Consider the following 20,279-nt stretch of genomic DNA (forward strand, 5'->3'; position numbering starts at 1 on the left):
GGCTTTTTTTTTTTTTTTTAAAGCCTTATGCAATAGGGCAGCATTAATGCTGCTGTATGATGAACGGGGAAACAGGGCCACTGAAACCCAGCTGATGTCTCCTGTGAAATTACACATTTTTAAGAAGAGTGTTGAGATTGCAAATTCAAATTAGAAGATGCTAGAATTAAGGTTGGTAGTTACAACCTTTTTGCATAAATGAACTTTTCCTTGGAGTTAATCACTATGCTGTGAGTGACTAGTGTTTTTTTTCTTTGCCACACCCTTATTTAAATAAATGGGACACAGTATGTTCATTTCTCAGGTAAGCAACTGAGATGTAACATTTAAAGTGGAAAATGTTGATTGCTTTGCACGCCTAACTTGAGGTGAGTGGAAACTGAGTTTTCAGAATACTTAACTTTTAAATAGCAATTGATGTATTATAGTAAAATTACATTTGACGTAAGCAGCACTGATAAGTGCCCAACATGTCTACAGAGTTGCAAGTCAGGCAGTCAGAGCACGGGGCTCCCTCATCCTCACCCCCTGTTGTGAGTGGTTTAGTGCGGCAGGGGAGGGACTGGGCTGGCTGTGCAGCCTGCTGAAGGCATGACTGACAGCTGGCAGCTTCCTACAAAGGGATATGCCTGTGCCCTCCTTTGTGCCTAGTCTGCTGCTTGTGGGATGTGTCACTGAGCCAGTTCAGCTTGCTAAACAGGCAAAACCTAATCTGACAGCAGTAGTTTGCTGCTGTGTTAAACTGGCTCTAGAAGGGCCCAGTGAGAGCTGTTGCTGGTGCAAAGAAGAGGGAAGGACTCTGCAGGCAGCCAAGAGGAAGGAGAAAGATGTGGAGCCACCTGTTTTGGTGGGAGTGAGCAGTTACCATTTCAGCTCTGTTGTTGAACTGAAGTCCAAGGAAGAAACCCTTCTGTACGAGAAAACTCAGAATAGTTGTGTTTTGTGATTTGGGAGAGTTTCGTTCTCTGAGGTGACTATGTAAGATCAGTGTTCTAATTATAAGCACAGACATTGTGTCTAAAGCTGGCAATATTCATTTAAGCAACCACTTATGAAAAAGTTTGGTTTATGTTTAGCGCTACGTTTTCTTGTTGGCACAAGAGGTGATTTGAATCTCATTATTCAGGATAGCATTTAGCTGCCTAGGCATGTGAACCTTCTTGCCATCCCTGCAGACCTACAGGAAGCAGGAGTGATTCAGATACCTGCTCTTCATTATGCATCTTTGAGGAAATCTTCAAGGTAGATTCATCCCAAGGATTGAAATAAGAAAGGGGAAATAAGAAAAATATTAGATGTAATCATACCAGTGCTGACACCCTGGTTTTCTTTAAGGTCAGGGTTCCGCAAAGCCCTTAAGTTTATGCAGGAGATGTGTTGTAACACTGATTACTCCCCCCACCTCTGTTTTTTGCAGTCTGACTGTGCATGTTCTTGTCAAAACTCACAGTTATTGTTAACTTACACATTTATCCAGAACAGAAGGAGCCATTCCCAGGCAGTGTAAGATACAGGTTTTGAGCTAAAGCTCTGGCATTGCAACCATGTCAGCCTGGCCCTGGCAGGAAAAACAACTTTGCTTTTCTGTGCACGGCCTCTTTCCTGCATTTTGCCACGTTCTTGTAGCCCAGCAGTAAAGTGCTATTGGAAGTGTCCCTGGTTAAAGTATTAAAGTTTAAAGTTATTCCCTTTCCTCTACCCTTTCCCCTCCCCAACCTGCCTCTGAACCAATCTAAAAAGACAGACGTGATGAAAGTTTGTTTAATCTCTTTTAATTTTTTTAAACTTCACTGAGCAAGAACAGTTTATGGCTAGGGAAGTTATTTGAAGCTTAACTACTACCTAGATATGTTTGGTTTGAGTCATGAGTCTCTTATTTTTGTTGTTTTGACAAATAGTAAAAGCCTAAAGATCACAATGTCCTAAAATAAAGCTAACAACATATTACTATAAAAATAATGTTATTTTACAAGTTATCTGCTTTGAAAGAAACAGTGGTAACTGTTCATATTCTTAAACAGAGGTCACTTAACTTTTTGTGCATACAAAGAGTAAAAACTATGAATCTGTTCTTTTTTACTTCAGTTGTTTTTTTGGGGGGAGGGAAATAGGGAAGAGTTTTCCCTTTGATTTTCTTAAATTTAGCTTGCAGTTTTGTGCAGTTTTATAACTGTATCTGAAACTTGTCTATTACGTTGTGGGTTAAGAGGTGGTACTTTTCAATTTTCTTGGCACACTGAGGTTATGTTAACATGTTCAGTCTGAGTTTCTGTTAAAAATGTTCTGTAGTGACATCTTCGTATACTTTTGTGCAAAGATTTGGAGTGAAATTTCACTTTTCTTACTAAGTGTTAAGCAGTTTCTGAAAAGATGTTGAGGTTAGTAATCACGTATTATTGTAAATGTTAACAGCATGAGAAAATGGGGAGGAGTAGTTCTCTTAAAAGCTTACAATTATTTTGTAACTAAAAAAAGTGAAGGGTTGACATGACTATATTGTCATTTTACAAAGTTGTCTTCACAATATGCTCCCTTAAGACTTTCAACAAGATTTATGCAGAGAAATCCCTATTGATATATCTTTTATTTTTCATATATATATGAGGAATATATGTGCCCCATCCTTGAGGAAACACTAAAAGCAAAATGGTTGGATTTTCAAGCAGGGGCTGAGTCACTGGACACTGGAAGTGATAGGCAAATCGAGATTAGGAAAGTAGAAGTGTGGATATGTTGACATTAAAATGCAGGGTGTAAGCAGCTCTATTTATTCTGATAGCTCCAAAAGGTCACTTAGCTATTACATTTTTTTTCTCTTTGTATTTTCTTCTCCTCCTTTTCTTTAACAGTGCTGTAAATTCAGTCTGAAATAAAAAAAAAAAAAAATTGGTCATTTATTCCTAATTATATATAAAAGAAATTTAACAAACTATGTATGAATTAATGTAGCTTTGTCTGTTTCTTAGACTTTTAACATAAATGAGTGAAAATTGCTGGAATTCATGCTTTAATTAAGCAGGAATAGCACCTGAAGAAAAGTGTGGTTTTATTTTGTTATTTCTTGACCCTCATGGTTTGTTCAACATCACTTATATGTGGAGCTGTCATAGAAGAGCCGGAGCACAGGTGTTTGAGGATGCGCTTAACTGACAAATGGATCAATTTAACACTTAAGTTATTGAGGAGGGGAGTGTTCATGTGTTGACCAGGTTTGCTATGCAAAGCAGCAATCAAATCTAAGCAAGGCAGAGAGGAAATAAAACACAGATTAGAGAAATAAAAATGGCTGAAATTCAGAAAAGACAGATGCCACAATTATCTGAGGCAGTTGCTGTTGATGAAAGTTACATGATAGTGTTTCAAAAGAGGAAAGAAAATGTTTCAAAAAGTGTAAAATTATACTACCAGCCTAAGAGCTGATCATGTTCTCCATTGAATACAAAAACATCATTTGTTTTATGTTTTTTACTTTTACACGTGCTAGTGACTAATACTACATTGATTGCAGTGTTCAAAATTCAGTATGCTGTAAACGGTAGTCCAAATTGCAGTCAAGAACAGTGTTTTGCATTGGTTTTTTGTTTGTTTTTTTTTTCCTTTTGTTGTTTTTTTTGACTATTAAAAAAAATCGCTGAATAAATATTCTGGAGTTCTATACTGTATAGACTAGAAGACTGAGAAACCAATGAACAGACACTTTTTTTCCCTTAAATACAGCTGAGGAGTAGTGGTAGCACTTTTCTTTAAACAATAGAGTAAGTATTCAGAAATGTGAACCCACAGCTCAGGTATTTCCCGTAAGTTCCCAAATCATTAAACCATAGGCTCTGATGATGCTTTCCATCTTTTGTGTTCATTGCACAGATGAAAGTAAAAGTTTCATATGAATGGAAAAAGCAAAAACTAAGAGGCTCACCCTGAAGTTGGAAATAAAGGTTCTCTTCAAAGTGTTATTTATACTTCGTTTTATATTTATATTACCTAATCATTCACAATTGCAAAAAGCCTCCAGTCCTAAGTAAAAGAACAGGAACCCACCTCCTGGTCATGTCCTGTATCATTGGGCTAAAGATGCCTCCAGTGCTTCGTGCATTTGTTTTGTGGTTTTTTTTCCCCTCCTCTCCTGGGCAGTGATCTGCCTTCAAAAAGGGTGAAGTGGAAAGTGCCTTGTTCTGCCTTTCTTTGGCCTGATGTTAGGGCACTCCTGGAACATCAGTGTGGTGATGTTGATGCATTTTTGGCTGAGGCGGTACTAGGATCTTGATTGTCATTTCCTGGACCAACGTACCAACCGTTGGACTGTTACATTGCATTTTCTTGGAGTTGCAACTTCTTTCTTAAAACAATTTTCTTGAAGTTGCCATGCCTTGAGTTAGTTTTGGAAGGTGTCTTAGGTTAGGTCCTTTTAGATGTCAACACTTTCAACTCTCCTAGTTTGAGAATCCTAGATGAAAAACAGGCATTAGACTTTCAGTTTAAGTAAGACTATTTTGCCTTTCGGCATGTACTTTAGCAGAGTTTTAGACACCTTGGTAAGTTTTCAGGTGGAATAGAGAGGCATGTGTTAGCAAGGCTAGTACCTTGGTGTACTAGTCTTCCTCCTGGGTAGAAATATAATGGTAAATCAAAATATAGTACAACTAGAATAATGCTTAAGTAAAAACTGAGACATACAGAAGAATTTTTATGTACTTAAAAGAGTAAATTTAATAGTATTATATAGTAAAATATGATGTTATTGACATGTTAATCCTACTTTAAGAAATACCTTTTTAGGTTGGGGGGGAATAACTAGTTCATAAAAACTGGTCTATTCTGGATATATTTTCTGTTTTGTTTTTAACATCCTGTTAATGATTGGTAAAATAAAACTTCTAAAGTATATTAAGACTCTGTAAACTGAGTAATTTAGTTTCTGTGTGTATACCTATATGGTGTATAGGTGCTGCTTGATGCTAAGGTAGCTGAAAGAATGCTTATTTTTGTCAGCCTTTCTCCATCTAAACCTGAATAGCAGAATCAGCTTTATACTGATTAATAATGCTCATAAACTTAGAGGCAGATAGGTTTATGCAGAAGTTGTTAGAACAGTTGCAGGTTATTTTGAAGTTAATTAGTGACTGCTAATGAATGGTATTGAATCATGAGTTGAAATAAACTTACTGTCTGTATTTCCTGATTAGAGAATGCTCTGAAGAATGTGTCTGCTCTCACAGATTAGGTTTTGTTGGTCTAAGCCTTCATTTAAAAACATCTTATGTACCTCAAGATTCAGAAAATGGAGGTACTGCCTTTCAAAAAGCTGTCTGAAGATAATCTGGAATCAAGAAGACTGTTGCATTCAGATTTTATTGGTATTTCATTTTCTTTCAAGGGAATTTGATATTGACCTGGAGTACTGTGTCCAGCTCTGGAGCCCTCAGCATAAGAAAGACACGGACCTGTTGGAGCAGGTCCAGAAGAGGGCCATGAAAATGATCAGGGGGATGGAACACCTCTCCTATGAAGAAAGGCTGAGAGAGTTGGGGTTGTTCAGCCTAGAGAAGAGAAGGCTTTGGGGAGACCTTACTGCAGCCTCTCAGTACTTAAAGGGGGCTTATAAAAAAGATGGCGACAAGCTTTTTAGCAGGGCCTGTTGCGACAGGAAAAGGGGGAATGGCTTTAAACTAAAGGGGGGTAGATTTAGACTAGATATAAGGAAGACATTTTTTACGCTGAGGGTGGTGAAACACTGGAAGATGTTGCCCAGAGAGGTGGTGGATGCCCCATCCCTGGAAACCTTCAAGGTCAGGTTGGCCGGGGCTCTGAGCAACCTGATCTAGTTGAAGATGTCCCTGCCCACGGCAGGGGGGTTGGACTAGATGACCTTTAGAGGTCCCTTCCAACCCAAACTATTCTATGATTCTATGATATTTGTTTATGGATATTATTACATTAACAGTGGTCAGTGTGTGAAAATAATCACAGTATTGTGAAATGCCTTGTACCGCTTATTCCCTTTTCTGTAGGGGAATAAAATTATACTTGGATATCAGTGTAACTCTGTCTCTGTATGAAGTTTACTACTTTTGGAATGCTGGTAAAGTTAAAATGTTCAAACTCTTACCTGTAGTCCAAAGTCAGAGAAATGAACAGCCTCACTCCTCTGACTAGGTAAAGTTTGACACTTGATGGTAATTTTAAGTATCAGTATTAACAATTGCATTCATCTCTAACAAATATATCCAGGTATTGTGTTTATGCTATGCATTTCATGTGCTAAATTCTCATTTATTCCCTGAGCATACCGATGCATACAAAACTTCTTTACTTTCATCCCAGAACAGTGAAATACTTAGTCTTAACAGGGTCCTGGGTTTTAATAGCACTCAGCAATATAGCTTGTTCCACAAATCATTGCTCTTATTTTTCATACTGGCACAACTTGAGACAAATATGCAAGAAGAAAATCCTGGAGAGATTCAATCCTGTTGCCTATTTCACAGAAACTTACCCTTTGCGATGGGGAGTTTTCTGCTGGCTCCACTCTCTGGAGCAGTTCACTGTTCGGCTATAGCCGTGCAGAGCAGGGGGTTGTGAGTGTGCTGCTTTGGCGGTGACGGGGCCTTCCTCTTTTGTCAGCAGACCATGGTTACTGGATCAGCTGAGTTGTGCTGTGAAGCTGCAGCTTTAGAAAGATCCAGTGTGGTGTTTCATGCATGTAGGAACCATTTTGACTGCAGGGCAGATCTGAACTTGGGGCAGCGCTTGGTTTGAAGTTTCCTGAGCACAGACTCTGTGTTGAGGCTTTGAGACAGAGAGTAGAATCCTCTTCTGTGCATTTAAACATTAGGTGGTTTCATGCTGTCAGATTTTTTCAGAATAGTTCTTAAAAGACTTTAGATAATGCTCTTTGACAATGTTTGACAGCTACTGGCTAGTTTAATGTGAGCTGGAAGATGCCCACTTCTTAATCCAGAATTGTCTTGAAGGGGGGCTTAGTATACAATAATAATGAATAATTAAAGACACATTAAATAATACTAACTTGTCTGACATTCAGAACAGTAAGTATGTGACTGTTAATTTAAGCAATTGATCTGTTGCTTCTACAGGAGAAAACTTCGATCAGAAATCCTAAATGTGAAGTAAGCTACAGTGTTCTCCCTGACCAGGTGCTACTCCTTCAGCATTTCTTTTGTTACATTATTTTTTCACCAGCTTTCTGCTTGTGAACTGCTACCATTAGAAGCTCAGTAGGAGCAAAAGTCTGTGTTAATTTGCCTGACTGTAACTGCACAATTAAAGCAGTTTATCAGCAGGGGTTAGGACAATCAATGTGTTCCGATGCTTCATGCTATAAAATTACTTCTGTTGTTCAAACAGATACTGTAATTAGTGCATCATTTTAAACTGGTTTTCTGCAGGGCTGGCTTGGAGTTTCATCTGATAAAAGTCTTTATTTTTGCTACTTACCTAGGCATTTATTTTGATTGCAGGCTACTTCTAAAGTAACAACTTTTACTGAAATGTTAATGTCAGGAGTATATCATGTGAATAAACTTGTGAATACAGGTTTGGGGGGCTGGGTTGTTTTTCAGTTTTTGTTTGTTTTTCACTGGTCAGTCCTGTCAAGACTTAGAGTCACTGTCAAAAATGGAAGGAGAAAACTCCATGTTTGTATCTACAATTATTACTACATACTAGCATTTAATACCTAGTTCTTACACAGATGAACAAGTTGCTTCATGTCAGATAGTAAAGATAACTGTGTGTTCTGTCCCTGGCACATGCATAATTAGATTTCACTTAGGATAGTTTCATGAGACATGGTGAGCCAGTCTTTAAGTGGGAGTTATGTGTTAAATATGATCCCTCATCTTCTCCCTTTCCCAGTTATAGCACTGACCTTGTGTTGGCACTCAGTAGCCCCTTACGATCTTATTCAACCCACTTGTCCAGCAGAAAATGTGGTGGGAAGGGGGTGTGTTTTTGCTGCATCAGCACGTTGGCCTGGCTCTCTGAAAGGCTGGCGTGGTGCTGGCTCCAGTCCCAGTGGAGGAATAAGGACTGCCTGGTAAGGGGAGTGAACCTTTTGAAGTTGTTAGATTGGTCACAAAAAGATACAATAAGACAACAGTAAGAGATAATTCAAGTGATTTTTGTTTCGTTAGTGCTAGAGCACTCATGAATATGTATCAGCTGATGTGGAGTTATTTGTATATCTGAGACTTCTAAGTGGTTTATTCCTTGCACAATATGTTACAGAAATCCTCTGTCTTCCAAATGTTTGTTTTCAACGATCTCCGCAGCAGGGATCCCAAAAACTTAAAAATAAAATTCTGTAGCTCAGGTTGGCAGAAAGAACAGTTACAAGAACAAAAGTTACATTGAACAACACAAGATGGACAATTCTTGTGGCCCATGAAAGGTTGGGAGTAATGACCTAGTTTAGGGAAAAGAGCATTCTTCTTGGATTCCTCTGGCTTGGTTTTACTAGTTCAACTGTGTTGACAAAAGGTTGTTAAATAAGGTGTTATCCGTATTGAATTATTGAGTACTGTTTCTCTCGGACTCATTAATTGAGACCTGACATTGTTGCATGGCTACAATATATATCAACTCTTATTTAAAAATACTTGAACTAGAGCAGGACTAGAATTTGCTTACAATGACCTTTCTAATTTATCACTTTTTAGTGAAATTTAACTTTTGTTTTAAAATTGTTTTAAATGAATGTTAACTTTTTTTAAATTCACACAGCTTCTTTTAAACTGCTCTTCCAGTTATTTTTTAAACTTTGATATATATGTGTGAATGTTTTCATTATGGAAAAGAAACATTCACCTAGAACTACTGTCAGTTGTACCTATAGCACAATTTATTAGACAACATATATTGTGGTAATTTTACTAAATAGCTGAATTTCTTCTCTCCACATCTTACCTGCTCCATTTGACTGTGAGAAGTGGCTATAAATGATTATACTGTTTCTTATATCTTAGGATAATTTTAATTAAAGTTCTTAGAATGTACTCGAGTTAAACCTTTGTACGGTTTAAAGGACTATAGCTATTCTGATGCCTTTTAATTTTAGCATTCAATTTGACATTATATGAAAACATTCTTCCTTTTTACTCTAGCTTTTCTGTGGTTTTTTTCATTCAGTGGGGAGAGCAGCTTGTTGTAATAGGTTGGTGAAAACAGAATTTAATAACCTATCACTTCAAGATGTGTGAGGATACTAAGGTTAATTCTCAACTTTTCCTTGAGCCAGGGGCTTTATTTCTTTAGAAGGCCCCTGTTGCTGCTGAGCTGTGTTTGTGTTTTCTAGTGGCCAACATTACTGGAAATTGTATGAGTTAGAGTGGAAAAAGCGCATAGGGTGGGGGTTGCACTTTTTTTAATACTACGGGCCATAGCTTTCTGAAAAAAATGCCATGTGGAAAACACTTCTTCCACTCTTATCACATTGCATTCATTCATCATTTATTGTCTAACTAATATATCCCTGCCTGCATATAAACAGATACTAGGAAAGTATTTCTTTTCAGTGTTTATTTCATTTTCCTTCAATGGCATTCTGACAGCTGGAAATGGCTGGATTCTACTTCACCAGTGTTTAATTCGTCAACTTATTTTTAGTCAGTCAACCATACTGTGAAGGTCTTTAGGCCTTTGTGGTGAGAAAAAAAGTTTGAGAATTTTTTAAAAGTTCTTGACAAAATATTTTGTGATAGCTTTCTTTCTGAAAATATTTTCCCCTTTCACCATTTGAATCCTTTGAACAATTTCAGTCAGGCTTGACAGGCACTTCTTTCCTTTGGGTTTAAAGTTTTTTGAAAATTATTGGCTAGATAGAGGAGAGGCCTAACTTAATAACTCTAGTCGAGGGAAGAGATGTACTGAGTTTTCAGTCATCTGCTTTGCGTAGCTTACAGAAAGTTGGTACGCTGCTGTCTCTTTCTTGTTAAGTCAATAGTCGAGGTATTAAGAAGGAAGCTTTGGGATGGGATATGAAGACGTAAGTAGAAATGGCCTTAAAGGACTGGGATGCAGGAGGTTTAAGACCACAACTTGGAATTACTGTGGTAGGATGAGGGTATGGAACACACAGGACACAAATCAACAGGGAGATGGTCTTCAGTATTTCTTCTCACAGAACAACTTTTCTAATATTAAAGCTTGGCTGTATAGATGCAAGTCAGTTGCATCCTCTGCCTGCTTTTTGGCTCCCCCCTAAATCCTTCCCCAAGAAAAGAAAAAATAAGTAGAAAAAAACCACAAAAAAAAAATCTGTAATTACGTTATTTTTTCTTTTATTTTTGTGCAACTGAATTTTGAGGAGTTGTAGCAAGATATTTTTTTTAAACTACCTGATTCATTGACCTTAATAGCAAGATAAATATTGAGCAGTTTCTTCAAGTCCATTATTGTGTATAGGTACCCTGAGGATAATGAGTGTATATGCACAGGCAACAGAATGAAAGCAAAATCTGTTTACAGAATTAGGCTATATTTAAGGATACTGAAATTTCTGCCAAACAAGGAGCACAGTGAAATTTCATCTGCCAGTTATGTTGCTCTTAATGTTCTTTAATTTAGCAGACAAGGTAGTTTGGTTGTAATTAAGCTTTTCTAATATTGTTGTTCCCCAAGGTTGTGGCATAAATCATTTTACTCTGTAGTTTCCTGCATCTTCACTGCTTCCATTTTTCCTGTATAATTCTTCCATAAACAGTCTCTGGGATGCAGGAGAACTCCGTGCTGTAAATTACTTCTTGTGTATGTTACATAATTTTGAATATATGCAGTTGAATTTCTTTTTCCCTGAGTCTTTTATTCAGGTTTCCTGGTTTTCTTGGTGCTGTTACTTCTATGTGCATACCCCTCCTGCTGTGGTAACAAACATTTTTTGCCCAAAATAACTCTCATGGCAATTTCTGTTACTCCTCGCTGCTTTTTCTATAGGTAGACCTGGCAATCAGGCTGAATTGCTCAACAGTTGTTACTGAAGGACAAGAGGCAATGGGCACGCTGAAATAAAAGAAATGACATTTAAACATAAGAAAAAGCTTTTTTTTTTTTTCTTGTGACTGAACACTGATTGAACACTGAACAGGTCGCCTGGAGAGGTTGTGAAGTCTCCATCCTTGGAGATATTTAAAACTTGGCCCCCAGCAACCCTGCCCTGAGGGTTGACCCTGCCCTGAGCAGGGAGGTTGGACTGCATGATGTTCAGGGTCAGTTCCCACCTCAGCCATTCTCTGGTTCTGTGAAGTAATCTGGTTTGTCTTAGCTGCAAGTCACTTCAAGATAGCCACAGTTTGTAGTTTCTTTCTACAAAGTTATGCAGCAGGGCAAGTTGTAGTCATTCTCTCCTGCCCATCTCTTCTCCCCAAACAATTTCAAAAGAAAACCCTAACCAACCCTTAAAGTCTTGGACCGTATTTATGAGTCTTAAGAAAGACACCTTCCAACTTGAATTCCAGATATATTCAACTAACCCGTTCAGTCTTTTCTATAATAAAACAGGGTTGGGAAAAGTTGTTTTCAAGACTTGTTGCACAGAGGACTGGTTTAATTTAAGTAAAGATTTTACTTGGGGGAAAATATGTTTTCCCAAACCATCCTTTCAGGATTTAAAAGGAGAATGAGGTAGCATAAAAAATTGCATCTCTTAACTGCAGGAGATTGCAGGTTATGTCTCCTCCCATGAGCCTAGCCCTGTCATACGTTGCATCTGACTTTCTGTTTGAATGAATGACCTAGTGTAGATCTGAATTTCTGGCTTTTGGTAAAAACAAAACAAACAAATAATCAAACATACATATTGGTATAACTTTCCACTAGCATTTTCAATAAACCAAAAGACATTTCTTGGAAAACTTAACCCACTAAGAAAGCAACCTCATGGGACAGAGTGGAAGCAGTAGAGGAATTCTAAGCCCTGGTCCATTGAGGTAGAAGAGAAGAAATTGGAAGCCCATTCCAAACTCTATTCTCTTATTTTTTTGACTAATTGTTTTTTCAAAACATATTGTGTGGACTTTTATTCTTTCTTTCAGTCTTACCATTTGACTTAAGAAATAGTATTCTCCACAACAACAGGACTTTTATTAATGTACTAGAACACTTCATGACCATAGAAGAGCATATATAGAAATAGTCATATACTAGTTCACTTATACCGATAAGTATTTGTATGATTGTTTGTGCTGTGAGGTCTGACCTTAATAGTTTGTGTGATTATTGACCTTACACACAGTGTGTTCCACCTAAAAGTAAATTAGGGGTGTATGACTTTTTGTGGGGAAAAAAAAATCTATGGTATCGTCTATTGTCCTATGTGCAGCTCTTTTTTTTAACAAAAAAACCCCTGAACAAACAAATCCTCATGCTGTAACAGAATAATTTGAAGTACAACACCAATAGTTGAGATTATATTTCAGTTAATCTGAAATATTTAAATACTGAATAACAGAGAGGCAGGCTACCTTGTTTTATATAACAAAGAAAGTATTTTTCTGTATTCTGAAAGTTACAAATCAGGCATACATCCACTATTAACAATGTGCGTTTTATTTTTCATTGCTGACAGGTGGTAACTCCTCCAAATCTTCCAAGTTTTTGGGACTTAGCAGCATATTATTTTCATTATGAAAGAAATAGATGCAGCACAGTAAGGCCCCTTTGTGTTTGTGCCCACACTATGTATAAGCATGCCATTTAATCGCATGGTAGCTAAAACTGCATTTAGGCATTCCTTCGCTTTTAGGAACAGAACTTGCCATTTTACCTGGGGAAATGTTTCCTTGTCATTTATTCCTCTTGCCCTTCCCCCTCCCCCCCCCCGTGGTACTATAGTTGTGCAGGTTATCATGCATCTTGTGTTAGTAACTGGTACCTTTCCCATTCCAGTGTTGTGTCAGCTCACCACCAGTCAGTGCAAGAAGACGTAGCGGCATGTTCCTTGCTCTGCCCTCTGCTGGTTTAGGAACCATCTCTCATTCATCATACCTGTGACATAATAATTTGTACTACCTCATATTAATATAGCTTGTCACCATCTTAAAAGAAAACACCTCACTCCTGCTTTGGATTAAAAGAAAATAATAAATTGAATTGTTTAAATAGTAATAGTGGAGTTTTGATTATGATTGAGTGAAATAAGCTGCAAATACTTTGTGGTAGATAGTTCTTTCAAAGATTAAATTACAGCAGAGAACATGTTTAACTCAGCTGCACTTTGCGTCAGGTTCTGTTTTATAAATGATGGTTACTTTTTTCTTTCTTCAGCTTCTGGAATTCACAGAGATATTTTCACAGCCACCATTGTTTAGAAAGTTGGCTGAGATAGCATTTTAAAAAAAGAAACCACGGTAGCTGATAGTATGGAGTAGTGCGTATGTGCACATATTACATGAAGAATAGTGAAAAGAAATTTCTGTCAAAATACTGATTCTTTTACAGAAAATTTTCCATACATCTCTCATGATTCTGTATTTTCCCCCCATTTTTATCCTTGTCTATTCCACAAAACATTTCAGACTTAAAGCAGCTGAATTAAAGACACAACATTCTAAGGAAGAGCGCTCTCTCGAGTATATGTGAATATAAAGTACTGCAAGTATTTGTTGGTATTAAATCTTCAAACATTTCCTCTGCATGTCTGATTTCCTGGAAGAATTTTAGTGAAATTTGGGGGAAAAGACACATTTACAATTAACTTTGCTTGCCTTAATTTTTTTTTAAATATGAATTGTGGTTAAGTCACAAATGTTTGTCTTACAAATAGGAGGCTCTTTTATTATGCCCAGGATTTTACATTTTAAATAAGTGTTTTTGTTTATGCGGGCCTTTATTTAGATTCAGAAGTTATAGTAAACCTTTCTCATTTACTAAATTTTTGATTCCTCACACACACACGTTTTCTTTTACTCGTTTTATTACATTTTAAATATTGTCAAATTTAAATTATGTTTCTGGGAAATTTAGCTAGCTTTATTCACTGTTTAATAAAAATGAAGTTGGAAAGTTTCTTGTGTGTTGTGTTCATTATCTTAGTTTTTGAAAGACTGGATACTTGAATGTGTTACTTAAATTTACTGATATCTGTTGTTTAAATGTTTACATTTAAAAAACCTGTTTTGTTTAGCATGGCCTCCCTTTCTGAAAATATTACTAAGGTTTATCTTTGGGATTATTAATACCATTGATGCAACAGAGTACCTGTGTAATGGTGACCATCTTGTTACATGCTGTTCTGTGACTTCAGTATTAAAACCTTGTCATCTCCTCCTCTCTGCACTTCATCAAGTACATGTAGCTCTGCTTTGAAAATTGCAACTTCTGTTCCCTTTGTAATGTTTGATTCTTGAACCTTTTCTTCATGAGTATTTAAAAGCTATTTTTAACACTGAAAAATTGCTCCCTTTTCTTGTCCTTTAGAGTGATTCAGATGGAGTTTCTATGTATGGTGTCTGTTTCACTTTTCTTGAAAATATTAGTTTGCTTAACCACCAGTATGTTTCATCTGTCTAACCCTTGAAAGGCTCCAAAGAATATTGAAAGCAGTACTGTGTTTGTAGTACTTCTTTTTCTTGTTCCATTGTTAGGTTGGGAAAGGTATTCTAAGAAATCACATATGTGTGTTTAAAAAAAAAAAAAAAAAAGTATGAGGTTCCAAAACACAAGGCCCTGAAAAAGATATTTTGAATCCTAAGTTCTTTTTAAGTAACCACATAAAACAGTCTCCACGGTATGAAGAAGTCTTCCCATCTCACTGAAAATACAGTTCGTACTATTCACAGAATTGTTTGTCTACTGTTTATGTAATTGTTTTATACAGAATGTAACTGCTTCATAGCTTCCATGATTTGTTGTTTTTTGTTTTTGTTTTTTTTTGTTTTGTTTTTTTAGGAAGAACAGAACCGAGGCAAGCCCAACTGGGAACACCTGAATGAGGATTTACATGTACTTATCACTGTGGAGGATGCTCAGAACAGAGCAGAAATAAAACTGAAGAGGGCTGTTGAAGAAGTAAAAAAGTTACTGATACCTGCAGTAAGTATTTGTATGCAAGTCTTCAATTTCCATTTCCAGAAGTTACTTCTGAATTACAATTAATACTGCAGCAGTAAGATTAAGCTTACAGAGCGGCATCCTGAAATGAAGTTTAGGTATTATTTTGTAATACTCTAGTGATCTTTAAAATGTCTCATCCCAGATCAAATTATTCCTCAGAACAGAATAGTATTTTTAAGAGATGTTCATATTTTTGCCTGTTTTCAATACAGATGCAGGAAAATTGTTACCATCTTTAAAAGGCAGTGCTGAACTGTTACAAACACTAGCTTTCTCACCTTCTTTCAGTATAAGGATGCTTCACTTTAAAGCTGGGGAAATACAACATGCCTTTATGTTTCACTTTGAGCTGATTCTGATACTTTAAGAAAAGAAGGCATGTTTTCTTAGATCATCACATTAAACACATTCCAAAAAGAACAAAACCCTTCAGAAACACCATATCAAAAAACTTTGCTGTCAATATACTGGGGAAAAATAAACATAGTGAAACTGGAAAATGGGTTGTCTTTCTCATTTCCTGATAATATAAACTGCTGCCCAGCCAGATGACTTAAAGCCTTTTGCAGGGACCAGAATTACCCTGCGAGAGCCCTTCTCTTAGATCTGCTCTGTATTCTCACTCAAAGCAAGGTGACTCAGCGTGGCTGTATAGTGCATCCCAGGCCATTAACTTGCATCTTGTGCTGATCTTTACCACCACTTTTGTGCCATTATAAAATGATAAAAATAAATTATATCTTTTTCATTGGAGGAAAAATTTTCCATATTATGAGGAAAAATTGAGATTATCTTGTGAAAGAAAGTAGTAGGTGGTATTAAAATGACCTAGTGATTTTGAGTGCTTAGTGAATGCTAATAGATGCTGGCTGTGAGGAAACTTGTGACGACACATGCTGTATAAGCAAATTTATTCAGAACACATTTTTTAAAGTTACCAAAGATCAGGAGAGAGACTTAATTTTTGAATTAACAAAATAAGGTGGAATATTAAGCAGGAAGTATGAAAAAAATGTAACTTAGACCTCTTCACATCGCACATTGTCAATCTCTGAAAGCAGAAGACAACTAGAGAAAGTAGATCTTCAGAATTTATTCATTTACTAAAGAGATCTTGAGCACATTAGGATTGAGTTTATAGTCAGGATTAGAAATGGTAATAAGAAAAAGATTTATTTTTTTTTTTATATGGGCAAAACTTGAAACCCTTATGTTCATTCTCTAACTACTATGCAGCAAATAGTTTAAAAAACACAGAACTCAAACTTCCCTGTGATACAGAATTAATTTTGTCAAATGTCTGTTGATTCTTCTACCTCCCTTTTATTGCTGAATAATATGACTGAAGGGTCATGTTGAAGATGACCTGATAGGTCACAAAACCCCAATATGTCTGAAGTACTAATGTGTATACTCTGTGTATGTTTGTGTTATGCTTGGTTTCTGGAGCTGGTGTATGGGTGTGTTTTGAGCCTCCAAAAAAACCTGAATACATTAGTATTTTTTCATTGTGATAGTGTCAGCCAGCTCTTTGTCTTGAAAATATTCTTCCTCATGTATTAACTTAATCAGTTGGGGGAGCTCTATAATCCTGATTACAGGATTCTTTTTTTCCTTTTAGAAAAAAACAACAACACAGGGCTAACTATTGTCCAAATACAGCATCAGTTGAAAAACACTTCGTGCATTTCGTTAACATTTTATATATAATGTGTAGGCATAAGAGATTTGGGCGGTGCTTATTACATGCACAAGAGTTAAAGGTCTGTTGGCTCTCATTTCTGAAAATTATGCCTCGTTGAAACAGGCATGTGTAGTACATACTAATGAATTAGTGCAAAAAACAAGTTCACCTATATGCTATCTGTTGCATCTGTTCAATTAGTATAAAAAATGGCTGTTTAATCAAATTATGGTTTCAGGCAGTTGAAAAATTCTGTTTTAGGATTAAAAAATACGAATTTAAAACTTCTATGAAGGAAGCCATAAACCTTTAAATAATCAGGGTAAGCATGAGGAAAAAAAGAAATCCTAGCTAATTATAATAAGATGGGGGAAATTGTGGATGTTGGAAGTTTCCAAAGATGCTCTGAAGTGTATTAATGGAAAATTGCAAATTCCCTTTCACGTGGTAGAATACCTGCAACTATTACTGTTTTCCAAATAAATGTTAGAGGATTAAAATTGATAAGAAGATACTAATATATTTCTGTTTTATCTCCATCCAACTTGAATAAAATTTGAAACGATTCAGTCTCATTCTTGTCATATAGTGGCAATGCTTTGGTTTTCCAAGATACATTTCAGAAAAACAAGCTAGTGTTAGAGATGGGGATTAGTTACTAATTTCTTGGAATAATCAGTTATTTTTATACTCAGGATATTAAAAAGCCTAATTACATTTTATAGCAAGAATGCACAAATAGGCACATTTCTAAAATGGATTTCTATTTGAAGGTACTTGGGTGAACAGAAACTATTTCAGTAGCAAAGTGTGTTTCTTCTCATCTTTATGAATTTGGATCACTAGTGAATTTTTTTCCTTCTGGAAGTGAATTATTAATTTCCCTTTCCACTTGCTCTTGGATTTTTACCAAGATGGTGGTATAGTCAGACAGTTTATCTTTAGAATTAAAAAGGACAACTTGAGGCAGACTGGCTGAACAAGCGATTTTTTTCTCCCTAAGGAGAAAGGCCAAAAGCTTTCAAAACATTTCCCCCCTCCCCAAATTATTATTGTTTTGTATTTAATTTTCATTTCTTTGGTATGAAACTTTTTTTTAATTTTGGCTGTACTTCAAGTTCTATAGGACTAATTCTTTTCCTCTTCCCATAGTTCAGTAAGATACTGGTCATTATCTGGACCTGCAAGATCATATGGTACTGCTGCTTTCATGTTTTTCTCCGAAGAAAAACAGGAAGAAAAAAGCAGTCTTCAGGCTTTTGGGATCACATTGAGCTGTACCGTCCTTATGCCTCCTTCTAAAGTGAATCCTACAGGTTATTGATCTGTCTTCTCTTCGTTGTGAGAGCTTTGACAGTTTATTTTTTTATTTGCAAGAGTTCAGTAAGGATGGGCAGTTCTCTTGCAAAGGAAAGACAAAAGATGCTCTGGATTGTGCACATAAGAAAAAACGCAGAGCCTGTGTAAGGGGACGTACGTAATAATTAAGTATAGCATACCAAGTTACAGTGTCATTAAGGGTTTGCAATTATTCTTTGAGGTCCTGGGCAGTAGGGCTGAATTCCTCTGCTAGAAATATGTAATGCTTCTACATGTTCTAAGAAGTGTTGAATAAACTCTTCTAGCTGAATGTGTTTTCTAGATACTCCTTTTGTTATACAGGTGTCCAGGTCTCTCTAATTACTAATTTGCCTTTATACTAACGGTCTTTATATAGGATGAGGCATGTACAACAGAATTCAAATTTCAGGCAAATACTTTTTACCCCTTTTTCCTTTGACTCCACATTCTTCCTTTCTGAGGAAAAGTTCATATTTCTGGCTTCTACTTAACTATTCTAATTTGGTCTGGAATTGGTGTTTTTCAGATTCTTTGTATTGCTCTTCCTGTGTTGGGGCAGCAGTAGTTTTTCTTGGTTGCTGCCTCCACCTTGTCTGAAGACAACTGCAACATAGTATTAGTCAGTGATGCTCCCTGTCAAACTGTGTGTATCATTTGCCTCTATGATAATGGAATTTTAAGATTGTGATGGGTAGGAAATAATGTTTCAGTAGAAGATTGTTTTATTTTGTTGGTACATTTGGTTCTTGCCTATAATAGTGATTTTAGACTTTTCAGTCCTGAATATCTTTAAATTTAGCTGTATTGTATGGGGGAAAGTATCATTATTTAAACAAAAAAAAATAATTGAGCTTAATTAAAATAAATACTGCAGCAATATTGGTTTCATAATGTCAAAATTCTTAGAGTAGATGAATGTCAATGGCAATGATTGATTTTTTTTTTTAAGGTAATTCCAACACAAATAAAAACATACTATATAAGAGATAAGATAATTATTCCTTTAATGTGGAAAAACTTTAATTATGACTTAAAGTAGATGGGAGTCAACAAGCAACCAATTTTATAATGGTCATTTTTGTATATTTTTGTAGCAGCTTTATGCATTGGACAACAATTACCATCGGTCTTCGATAGTGTTCCCAAGCATTTCATCCTGTTTGGTATAGGTGTTTCAGTGTTGTAGTTGAGGAATTTAAAAATGGAGTAAGAAAAGATGCAAAATAAAGATGTTACTAGAACACAGTTTTCCACACCAAGGTGATCTATAACATAAGTTCATAGAGAGTCCAAATTACCAAAACCTAATAAGCCATTTAATAATAGAGGAAAGTTTGGATAATTTTTGCTGTATGGAGGAGCTGAAGTTGGAAATTAATTTTGCTAGTCTTCAGGTTAAATTAAAAAAACAAAACAAAACCAACTTTGCAGAGCTACAAAGCCTCAAATGTTAAAGCAGAAATACCAAACTGGCCTGAAGAGTGCTGGATTAACTGATGTTACTGTCCTTTAGCCATATCATAGTTGCTGCTACTACTGTAGTCTGTTTCTAGCAAGCTGTTCAGAAGGCTGAATAAGTCTGAATTAGTGAAACTGTGAAATAAAGGAAGCAAAGCATACACTCTTGCCTCTAAACATTTTCATAAACAACAGAGAGAAAATAGCTATGCTTAACAAATAATAAAGTAGTAAAACTCAGAATGAGAACAACTGTGTAAATACCTGGAAATTGCCCAAGAGGCTGAAGCAGTTGCTGAAAGTGATTGATTGAATCTTCTTGAGTTAAGGTTTTACTATTGGGTGAATTTACTTTGGCCTGAAGGGCTGGTAATGTTAAGTGCAAGGCACTGCTAGAAAAGTAAAAGTAGGAGCAGCGAACAGAGTGCTTAGAAGATGTGTTAACCAGGGCAGTACGATAAGAAATACTGGCTGTTTTCAGAGGAAAATAAGCAACTAAACACTGTAAGATCTTGTATTTTGCTTTACTTGTAGTGCAATAAAAACAGCCTCACCAAGTTGGAATGGAATTCTAGATCATGGAGACAATAGGGAAAACCTGTGCTGATGATGACTGCTTTCAGTACCAGCTGTGACAAAGGATGGGACTGGGAAAAACCTTAAGAATTTTTTTTTATGTCAAAAGATTAAAACAGATAACATACACTGTTTATAAAACAAAGGATTATTA

The 20,279-nt window shown here is 36.2% G+C and overlaps 1 protein-coding gene across 8 annotated transcripts in view; it reads left to right on the plus strand.

The window, feature by feature from the left end:
* QKI (QKI, KH domain containing RNA binding) overlaps window positions 1–20,279 on the plus strand; it is a 166,883-nt gene that overhangs the window by 97,774 nt on the left and 48,830 nt on the right. For all 8 annotated transcript variants that reach the window (XM_076333967.1, XM_076333968.1, XM_076333969.1 and 5 more), the window contains one exon: window positions 14,902–15,045. In XM_076333967.1, the coding sequence (XP_076190082.1) occupies window positions 14,902–15,045 (144 nt within the window). The remainder of the gene's footprint in view (window positions 1–14,901; window positions 15,046–20,279) is intronic.

The sequence above is a fragment of the Aptenodytes patagonicus genome, chromosome 3 (assembly GCF_965638725.1).
Source record: "Aptenodytes patagonicus chromosome 3, bAptPat1.pri.cur, whole genome shotgun sequence".
NCBI lineage: Eukaryota > Metazoa > Chordata > Aves > Sphenisciformes > Spheniscidae > Aptenodytes > Aptenodytes patagonicus.